The 11721-nt window shown below is 34.7% G+C and overlaps 1 protein-coding gene across 2 annotated transcripts in view; it reads left to right on the top strand.

The window, feature by feature from the left end:
* The window catches only part of LOC128231394 (transcription intermediary factor 1-alpha-like), a 29695-nt gene extending 18349 nt beyond the window's left edge, over nt 1–11346 (top strand). The window contains exons 7-10 of one of the 2 annotated variants that reach the window (XM_052944169.1): nt 3540–3672; nt 4270–4344; nt 5267–5419; nt 6117–11346. In XM_052944169.1, coding sequence (XP_052800129.1) covers nt 3540–3672; nt 4270–4344; nt 5267–5419; nt 6117–6329 — 574 coding nt within the window. In that variant the 3' untranslated portion in view covers nt 6330–11346. The remainder of the gene's footprint in view (nt 1–3539; nt 3673–4269; nt 4345–5266; nt 5420–6116) is intronic. The other variant, XM_052944170.1, reaches the window with a different exon arrangement.
* Nucleotides 11347–11721: the final 375 nt, after the last annotated feature.

Here is an 11721-nt window from a genome sequence, read left to right as displayed (position 1 = left end):
TAAAACTGCCTCAACGGCATCCAATGTCAGTAACAAATCAGCTGTCATTTCGGTCCAAGCATATTTCATTCAATTGTCCATATAATCCTGACGACATGGCGCTCAGGGGGGGCATAATGTTTGACAAACATCTCTTGTTTAAGAAAGATTTGCGCTTGGCTGCCTTTAATTGCTACATTAAATATTTAAAATATACCACATCTATATTAAATTTTGCTATGGAAATATGTATTCATTGTTGATTTTTGATCTGTATTCTTCTTATGTGTCTAGGGAGGCAACATTATACAAATGAAGTATGTTTATTGCAGTTAATTACTTCTCTTCTTGACAACAATCATCAATATATCCTCGGTATTCAATTACGCTGTGCACTTCATCATATACCTTGGGACAAACTGACTGGTAAAATCTAGTTTCTCGACAAGCATTTAGTATCAAAAAATTAGAATTGATTTATGTAAACCTCGATAGCTCAGTAGTAGTTTTGACTATTGTCTGCAAAGAATGTTTCACACCCAGGTGAAGCCTTGCCAAAGCTACATACTTCAATTTCATTTACTTAAATTAGTCATGAATCTTAAAGCTGCACTCTCACAGATTTACCATTTTTTACAACTTCTTTATTTTTTGTCTTGGAAAGGGCAAATTTTTGCGTAAGTATCTGCAAACCAATGATATAAGATTGCTGACAAAAACTCATATCATAGATTTTCATATTTCCGTTTGAAAATTAATGTTTACGTCTTGAACCATTACTAACTGTTAAGAAAAATGCATTAAACATCAATTTTTGCACTTCAAAATAAAAAAAAACAGCAAAAAATAAAAAAAACTGCAATCTAGTTTTTGTCAGCAGTCTTATACTAGTATAACTGGTCTTCATGTATTTTCGCATAAGTTGGCTCATTCCAAGACAAAAAGTTAAAAAATAAGTTGGCTCATTCCAAGACAAAAAGTTAAAAAAGTTGTCAAGACGTTTAATCTGTGAGAGTGCAGCTTTAACGAAACTTCAGTAGTCAATTATCCCATGGTACAATGGAAGTGTCAACAAAATGAGTACTGTAGGTTCTTTTATACCAACTAACCATGATATCTTTTTCAGTTTTCTTTACTTCTCTGAAACATTACATTTCTTCACATTTCTTGTCATTTTTACATGATTAATGCATACTGTATGGTTAAGGTTTTTCTAACAGCTGAGATCTGAACTAGGTTTGTTTTGGGTTACCAGACCGACCATGATTTTTATGTTGAAATAATTCTGGAAATAAAATATTTATGTTAATCTGACCTGAAATGGGAAGAATTAGTATTATCTAACGTACTGTTTACCAACCAAAACAATATTAAACTGAAAAAACCTTACTTACGAGGTATTTTTTTCCAGATGTAACCTGAAACAAACCAATGATTTTTAGGCCTCACAAAAGAAAAGAAATGTAGAATTGAGGTGTTCATTTTTTGTGAACTTGATAACAGGACGGGTGTGTAATTATGACCATTTCATTTTCATGCATCGTCAAGGCGGGGTATCAAACAGAGAACATACACATATGCTCTATTGCATCCACTAGCTGAGGCAATATGGTATCTATTCATCACAAAATACATACATGCCAGCTGTCACCCTGTATGAAGCACGTTGCCAGTCTGTGAAATATGGTTGCAAATTTTTTCATGTATGCTTGTAAAATAAAACAATTTACACGATTTTCCATCGTCGAGTTTAAAATCAGGTTGACCTTAAAATTTTACCTATCTAAAAAAAAATATCGAAGACAAACTCATTTTGTAGGCATTACTGTGTATTTAAGTTTCTGAGAAATTAACTCTGACTGCACTCGGAATTTGTTCCTTAGAGTATTTGGGAAAGAACCTAAAAGAAATGTGACTGAACATAATGAATTAATTAAGCACCATACTGGGAAATTATTCCTTGCATGAAATCTGGCATGTATGAAACTGTAGTGTTCTCCTTAGCTAGCTCATATCTTTTTGGTAATCTGTTCATATCATATCTATGCCATATTGGATATTCTTGGGTCTGATTTATAAGCTTGACTATTCGAAGAATGAGGGGGCTTTACTACTCTCCCCAGCATTGGTTCTGGCGTCTGGGGCAGATTAGCGTTTTCACTTATAACTCCACATAGCCCTTCATTCGATTCACTTAATACTTTGTACAGTTGTTCCTGACCATCACACTATAAAATTATGGCCCCTGATTGACTTGGGAACTTAGGTTAAGAAGAAGACAAAGCGTGGTATAGTCGAGTGCCCAGTCCTACGACAGCTCTTGTTCACAGTGAAGAACATCTTGCCCACAATAGAATTACAATCAAAATAACAGACCCGTATCCAGAACCTGTTCTGAGTATTCTGGCATAAAAGTGAATGTAGTTGGAATAGTTAACAGCGCCTGCAAGCATTTTCGACTGTTGCTGTTAGATTTTTCAGAAATCAGTAATACAGACTCAGGCATGAATCTAAAAACTCAGCTTTCATTTCAATCAAGCTTAAAGAAATAGATATAACCCAACCGGACATTCCTTTGAACAGCCCAAGTTGTACCAGTTTAACAGGATAAAATCCATCAGATCTCATTTAGTAACACCAAATTGCTTGTGTTAACTAATGTATCGCAATGGTGGTAAATAATAGGTATATGGACAATAACATCGTATGCATGGTTTGAGTAAAATATGTGTTGTAATTTACTTTCCCGTATATAGATGTGGTATATTTTCTCTTAGAAAGTATTTATTAGTTAACATTTTTAGCTTGTCTGTCATTTGAGGAAACAATTTTCGGAATTTTGTGATAGCTTTGGTGTCTTCTGTCGGCGACGTTTTTCAATATCTTTTACATTGGCTGTAAATCAAAACTGTTCAAGCTTGGTACGCATGATGCCAGAGACAATATTCATAAGGGTATAAAGGCCTTCAACTGTCTTTAATAATGGCCTGGTTTATGCCCCTTATCTAACTGAAAGTAATTAAACAGACGAGCGTTTGTCTCCGCTTTTAAGCACTCTTGTTTGTGTCTTATGATAAAGCAATTCAATGTTATTGTTGAGTGAGTTTCTAATATTAAATTATTTGTGAATAAACATACCCGGTAAGGGAATGAAATTGTATTCCTGGCTTTTAATTTTTCGACAAAAATCTTTGGAGTGATTGTCCAAATTAAATGGAGCTGTTTTATTTACCTGTAAATAAAAGCTTAACATTGTATAGGAGCATTCATTATTTCTTTCATTTGTATTGTTAGATAAATGGGGCCCAAGGGGTTGAGGTTTGATACAGGCAGTGGTTGAACTTATCATTTATAAACCCGCAAACCCTGCTCCGGTAAAATGTCTTCCGGGCTTGCTCAAATTCACATTTTTTTTTTTATAGCAGGGCTTGTTTAAAAATTTGATGCAACACAATTGCATAAGAATTTATGGTTGTTCATCCAAAAGTTTTAATTTTGATGACTGTACAGTACAAAATTTGTAAATGATGTATGACTTGATTAATACTCCCTATTTCTAGCGAGACCTGGACGTGTACAATGTGTACTCCTGATGAGGAACTGATCATCAGAGAGCCGATCCCCCGGGAGTTTGAGTTGACAAGCACAGGCAAGAGGAAGGCACCTAATGGTCTTGTAGATAGAGAAATAAGGGTAAGATATGGTTCATGATTTGTTAAGATAAAGCTAGTAATATATTTGAAGCTACTGGACCAGCCCAAGCAGCCCTAATATTAGTGTGAGCTTGTGTAATGGTACATGTACAACAGGGGTCGAAATTAGCAAAAGCCCGCAAGCCCTGCACTGGTAAAATGGTTTCAGGGCTTGCTCAAATTCTGGGTATTATACAGCAGGGCTTGCTCAAATTTTGGGTATTATACAGCAGGGCTTGTTCAAAAAGGTAATGCCAATCAGTAGTATATGAATTTGGGCCTGTTCATCAGAAGGACTAATTTCGATGACTGGTACAAGGATGGAAGAAAGGCAAGGACAACAAGAGACACAATGTTATATATGACCACATCCAAAACAAACATAATTCGTATGATGGGACAATATCATTGTATCAATATTCATGAAAATTTCAGAGCAGTAATGTTTTAAAAGTTAACAATGATGATATTAAGAATGTTGTGAACTTAACAAAGTTCTAAACAATTGCCAATTATTGACCTATTGTGTACAATCTTTACATACCTCATTTTACATCTTAAACAATTTGTTTCAATTTTTCTTAACTTATTTTCCCAGGTTTGTGAGCGAATTCTACTGGAGTTATTCTGCAAGGAGGTCAGCACGGTCTTCCATGAACCAGTGTCCAAATCTGTAAGTAAATGGGCAGTTGTTGTTTTTTCTGACTAGTTTAGGGTTGAAATGCAGTAAACTTAAACTTTTTTTCCTGATTTGAAAATAAAATACCTAATTGGATCTGAAGCCACTTTTTTATCGAAAAATCTTATTATTCTTAGAGAAACAAACTTTTTTGCATTCTTTTATTTTGTTTTATTTTTTAAAGCATTCTTGTTCATTTCTAAGCAAAAAAGTGAAGTCCCCGAAACATAAAAGATTCTTATATTCTCCTTTTATATCAAGTTACATTGAAACAGAAGGCAATTATGAAGTTATAGGCAAGTGTTTGGCTGAGTTGATCATGTAAATTGTTTGTTTCTATTTAATAAAGAATCCTTATACTTCTGTTTTATCTAAGTGCAAGCGTAAATCAGCTATTAAATTAACAATTATAATGCCTTTTTGCAATGAAGGGAATTCGTACCGCCCCAAAATGACTTTGGAGAGTAAGTTTTGAGCACTTAACAAGAGCCTTATTGATGGCAAGTTGATTGAAAACCAGTACATGTATGGGTCCATTGCGAGAGTATGAGCCCGTCTCTTCAGTAGTTAATTCCACATTGATACATAACCGAATATGCTTAACAGCTGAGGGTGGCAGTCAGCTTTCTTCAATGTGTGAAATGGATTGACAGACTATAGATATGCTGCATGCATTTTCTTCCGAATTCACTAGGTGGCAAAGCAAAGATCATTCAATGTTACAAAACCGTCAAATGCTGAGTTTATTTGCAAACAATAGCATTTTGATCAAGGTGGACCGTTTTCCGATATGACATAAACTTTAGGGCTGATCACACTGCAATAAGTGAAATGTTTTTTCGTCGGAGTTAAATGTTGTCCTGCTTGAAGTGCCCTAGAAACCCCCTATAAAACATGTTTATTTTTCCAATTTCAGATCCCAAATTATTACAAGATCATAACTCACCCGATGGACTTTGGTACGATCAAGTGTAAGCTGCGACGCGGGCATTTCGCTCACTACAACTCTATTGAGGAATACATCAGAGATGTGAAGCTGGTCTTTAGGAACTGTATGAAGTTTAATGATGTAAGTACAAGTATCATAAAAGATTGAATGCCCTTTAGTTTGTCTGGATGTTATGAATGGGAGAGATATATTGTTTTAGCCCTGTCCGTCCGTCAGTCAGTTAGCCAGTCAGTATGTACGTCACACTTCGTTTCCGCTCAATATCTAAAGAATGCTTCTAGTTTCAATTGCATTGGGGTCAGTGTTGGCAATGTGTCAAATTATTAACCTCGGCCATAATTCTTCAACCATTCAAGATATTCAAATGAAATTCCGTGCATATCTTACCAGATAGAATGTTCACATGTATAGTAAGCCACATAACTCTAGCTTTAATGATTATTAAGTGTTAGGGTCAACCCAAGCCCTGGCCCTTGTTCAACTTAAAAAAATGGAGACAAACTTAGGCATTCCTGTGAAGCAATTTTAATATGTGATAAATTAAAAGAAATGTACATATGTGTTATGTCAGAATAGAGTCTTCGATATTTCTTAATGTAGAGGACACTGTAAATCCTTACATAATTTGTATGAAATAATTTGTTTTGAAAGGACAAATGATTTATGAATTTTCATCATTATTCAAAATATTCCGAATAGAAGAAATGTAGAGCTCTATCACAATTCAGAATATTTTTCATAAGTTACTGTATAATTTGTTACAAGAATATTGCAAATTTATCAAAATATAATGTAAAAATGTTGATTTCACTTCCAGCCAATATCTGATGTGTACGGAATCGGCATCCAGATGAATTCATTCTTCGAGACGCTAGTGGCCCACTTCCTGCCATGTTATCTCCACTGTCTTACACGCAGTGTGTCCCCTGACCAGATGTCTGACCCCGGCATGGACGGGCCGAGCAGGATCAAGAAACGCCGCAGCCCTGCGCCAGATTCCACGCGTGATAGCAGTACACCTCCGATATGACCATGATTATATTGCATTTTGCTGTTTTCTAGGACTTGATTAAAGAAGTACAGTGTGCAAGCACTCGAGCCAAAATCTAGCCTTAGCTTTGTCAAACATATTGGATATGTTAAAAAGATATTAATTTCAAAGACTGGCCATATTCAGATTTATTTAAAAACTATGAGACTGCTTCCACCCATCGTGAAATCTGTAGAGGTTTGCAGTAAGGTAAACGTGTATTTTGCCTACCAAAAACTTCTTCTATTGAAAAGTTTTCATAATTGGAAAATGTATACAATATTTTCAACCAAACCTTGAACAAACCAAGAAGAGAGATTTCTACAAGGATGTGTGTATTTTTCTAGTGTGAGGTGTATTGATGTTTTTTACCCAAGTTTCACGACGTTTTACTGAGTGGTGTTTTCTTTTTTAGCAATGTTTAGCCAGGTCAGTTTGCCATTAGTACTTGATTTCTTTAATACAAGTATTGTGTATATAAAGTCTATGTTGTTATGTTTCGTAGGTTATCTTAATCTACTCATAGTCGGCCTAAATTTTGTTGCCGTTTAAAAGAGTTCATAGTCTGTTAACATTCCTAGAGAGTTTTTCCATATTAATAGTGAATTTGTGTAGAATTATCTTCCAAATCAGTTATGGTTGTTACAGAAATTTAAAATACTATGGTAGTGATGTACATGTTGATATAAAATGACAGAGCTCCAGCCAGGATTTGAAAAAGGGCAGGATGCTAGGTCAGAAAAGGCACTTTAGATGTGCATTGACTAAGCCTTAATTGGGCACTTGCAAAGGTCAATGTTCTATTCTTATTGTGTAGGTGTAAGTACTTTCAATACTTAAGGATTGTTATGAATACCTTAAGTTTTATCTTTACTGTCTTTAGTGTCAAAACTAAGTATGTATTTATTATTTTTACTGTAGTCTCATTTTTGAAAAAAATGACTCTGTCAAACAAAGGGAACGGCAAGGTGAAGTTAAACTTTTAAAGGAAATTATCTTTCTGAAGATCACATTGAAATATTTATTATGTAGTAAATTAGCACTGTATTGGCATTTCCCCTTTATATATGAAGATAAGCATTTCAGGAAGCATTATATATAAAGACTTCCATTGTATGAAGATTTATGAGGGTCAATTCAGTATTCATTGGTGAAGTATGATGTACCGTGGTGCGTTTGTTTATTCTCTTTATCTCTTTCCATCCAATGTAAGACTTGAATTTACAAGGATCAAGAAGGGAAAGCAAAGCTGTTCGTATTGCTTAAGTGACAAACTGTTCTTAAGTGACAGTGACAAACTGTTCTTAAGTGACAAACTGGTCTCAAGTGACAAACTGCTCTTAAGTGACTAACTGTTCTTAAGTGACAAACTGTTCTTAAGTGACAAACTGTTCTTAAGTGACAGTGACAAACTGTTCTTAAGTGACAAACTGGTCTTAAGTGAGTAACTGTTCTTATCACTTAAGTGACAAACTGTTCTTAAGTGACTAACTGTTCTTAAGTGAGTAACTGTTCTTATTACTTAAGTGACAAACTGTTCTTAAGTGACTAAGTGACAGACTGTTCTGAAGTGAATAAGGAAGCAGATATGATATCTTCTGTTTGACCCCTAAAGATGCTTTGTAATTATTATTCCATTGATAAATGCACATGTAAATGTCATTCATCCTATCCTCCTGTATTTGTAGGTTTGTTGTCAACATTTGTATGTCCCCTACCTTGTTAATGCGATGCAATGAGTCCAGTTTTAATGATCTGTAATTCCTAAATGTAATCAAACTGTGTGAACTCTACTCACAGAAATTCAGGGATGATGAAATTCAGGATTGATCCTGAAATCGGAATTCAGAGCTTTCAATTTCATATCATTGTAAGGCTGGATTTTGCACTATAAATAGGTCAGAAATACCTTGAAAATTGATATAAGTTGCTTTTTGTTCAGTTTCCCCAGGGGTCTAAGCTCTCAGCCCTGCTTGGAGCCTGAATCCTTTGTAATCTGGCTGATTCCCTGGACTGTTTTTTATGCCCCCACAAAGTGGCGGCATATAGGGTTGCCCTTGTCCGTACGTACGTACGTACGTACGTACGTACGTACGTACGTACGTCCCGAAGATTGTTTCCGATCTAATTCTTGAAAACCGTTTGTCCAATCCTCACCAAACTTTAAACACATGTTTGTGACCATAATGTCTTGATCAAGTTCGATAGTCATGGAAATCGCTTTAGTCATTTAGGAGTAACGGCCCTTTTTTGCCAAAAATTCCCGAAGATTGTTTCCGATCTAATTCTTGAAAACCGTTTGTCCAATCCTCACCAAACTTTAAACACATGTTTGTGACCATAATATCTTGATCAAGTTCGATAGTCATGGAAATCGATTTAGTCATTTAGGAGTTACGGCCCTTTTTTGCCAAAAATACTTCAAAAATATATGTTTCCAATCTAATTCTTGAAAAGTATGTGTCCAATCCTCACCAAACTTTACATACATGATTGTGACCATAATATCTTGATCAAGTTCGATAGCCATGGAAATCGCTTTTGTCATTTAGGAGTTACGGCCCTTTATTTGCAAAAAAAGACTTGAAAAATACGTCCCGAAGATTGTTTCCGATCTAATTCTTGAAAACTGTTTGTCCAATCCTCACCAAACTTTTAACACATGTTTGTGACCATAATATCTTGATCAAGTTCGATAGCCATGGAAATCGCCTTAATCATTTAGGAGTTAGGGCCCTCAGATTATCCTGAATAATCATTATGGCTTATTTTCTGTGACAAAAAATCGAAGTGGGGGCATCCGTGTCCTATGGACACATTTCTAGTTTTTATCTGTGTCATATAGAGTTCTTGACTTTGCTGTGAATTACTATGTTTGTGCCATGCGGATGTTATTAAGCATTGAATTTATAAATGTATGGAGTAAGCTGCCATGTGCTTGTAGCATATCTATTGCAAGAAAATATGGAGTAGTGTTGATAAATTATAATCAAAATAATGAAAGAAATAAACAGTACTTGAACTACAGGTTCATGTATGATACACTTTTAAGAGTGTTTCCTTCGCTTTAATCTATTCATTAAATCCCATTTTGGAACAATATCAAATGGGCCGAGCTTAATCATTCAATAACAATCGTGTTGATAAATTGCACTTATATCGCATGCTATTTATTGAACGTTGTCCTTGACAACCTGGTACATAACAGTTGTGTCTCTCACTTCCCTTGTTATTGAAGGTATACACTGGCACGCTGAAGAACGCCAGTAAAATTTCAATAACTTGGGTTGTGGGTGCAGTTACATATGCAATCATTTTTGTATGCATAGATAAATGCATTTTATTCCTCCATAATAAGGCCACACCAAATTGATTTTTTATTTAGCAACAACATTTTTGCCAGGAGGTTGAAAAATCTTAAATACAGGAGGTCGAAAAATCATAAATATTTCAAAAAGAAAATTAATCATGTTAACATATCTTAATAACAACCTCATTTAAACATGTATAAAATGAATGTTGTGAGAAAGGCAAGGCAGTGTAAAAACTTGATAACAAAACTAATGACGTTTGTTAGTTGATAAATTACTGAAGGATTATCTTGCCAATTTTTGAACTTGGACATAAAAATTGCGATCTTATTTTTTGTCAGCAGTCTTATATGACTGGTTTACATGCATTTTTGCATAAATTGGCTTGTTCCAAGATAAAAAAAAAGTTGTCAAAACGTTTCATCTGTGAGAGTGCAGCTTAAAGAATCACCTTGGTGTGGCATCATAAAAGAGTCAAACCAAATCTTTGGCACACAACTCATTTATGTAAAATGTTTCATGAATATATTATTTATTGTTAATGTATTGATGTATGACAAATATTACCTCAAATTTGTGTAAAATGCAAAAAATATTTTTTTGCATGGTATCAATTTATGTGCTAAAATGTAAGTTAAGTGCTCGGTTAGTGTAATCATGTTTTGTCTCTGTAACTAGTTTTTGTAGTTGTAATATTCATGTATTCTTTTGCAAGAATTGTTGAACAATTGTAACCATTGATATTTAATAATAAATGATGTCTTGTTTAACGTTATAACTCGTGTAATGTGTATGCTGTTAGTTGTGTGTTCTTTGATATATAATACCACATTTTTCTAAATATTACCTATGAATTTTTATCTAACCTTAAGAAAAAATAAATTTTAGATTTGTCAAACCATGTATTTATTAGTTACCTGATAAAATTTTTGTTTTCCAGTGTATGTTTAATTTATTTTACATTTTATGACTAATGTTACAAAAATATTACCATGTGTGTTCATAATGTTTCATGAATTTGATGTCAACCCTGTACATAAACAAATCCATACACCTAAACCAATATAGTCGTGGTTTTCTCTTTCTCTATGGCTTAAAGACAAACTGCAAATTTGCTTCAAGGAATAGTGTGTCCTCAAGTCTAAAATAATATACTTTCTATACAGGATTCTTCAAATTCCTAACAACGCGAAGGATTCGCCATGCAAAAAATACGTAAAAATATCCGTCCATGTATAAATATCTGGACTGGGACGTCCTTGTGAATTAGCTGTTGTTTTCGATCTGACTCGATGTTGAGGCCATTATGAGTTGTGTTGTCCAGATTCATTTTATTTTATATATACACGTTACTATTAGTTTGATTTTAAAATAAGATTGCAATAAAGAAAATGTATTGGCGCCTGACGAAATGTGACACAATTATGAACATGGAACTTCTGCATCGATAGAAGAACAACCAATTGGTGGCCCTACGAGTTGCTTTGTCCCGATATTTTCCATTTAGTTTTTTATTATACCCACACAAACGAAGTTTGAGGGGGTATATAGGAGTGAGCTTGTCGGTCGGTCTGTCGGTTTTCATGGTTTCCGGACGATAACTCATGAAAGGCTAGACAGATTTGAAAAAATTTTGGTACACAGATGTAGCATCAGAAGATACAGGTCAAGTTCGATATTGGGGCTGGTGGGGCCAAGGTCAAGGTCACTGTTACTTAAAATAGAAAAACGGTTTCCAGACGATAACTCATGAAAGGCTAGACAGATTTGAACAATTTTTGGTACACAGGTGTAACATCAGAAGATACAGGTCAAGTTCGATATTGGGGCTGGTGGGGTCAAGGTCACTGTTACTAAAAATAGAAAAAAGGTTTCCGGACGATAACTCATGAAAGGCTTGACAGATTTGAACAATTTTTGGTACACAGGTGTAACATTAGAAGATACAGGTCAAGTTCGCTATTGGGGCTGGTTGGGACAAGGTCAAGGTCACTGTTACTAAAAATAGAAAAACGGTTTCCGGACGATAACTCATGAAAGGCTAGACAGATTTGAACAATTTTTGGTACACAGGTGTAACA

This window comes from Mya arenaria, chromosome 4, assembly GCF_026914265.1.
Source record: "Mya arenaria isolate MELC-2E11 chromosome 4, ASM2691426v1".
Lineage (NCBI taxonomy): Eukaryota > Metazoa > Mollusca > Bivalvia > Myida > Myidae > Mya > Mya arenaria.
The sequence above is the reverse complement of the archived record's forward strand: the minus strand, read 5'-3'. Positions and strand labels throughout refer to the sequence as shown.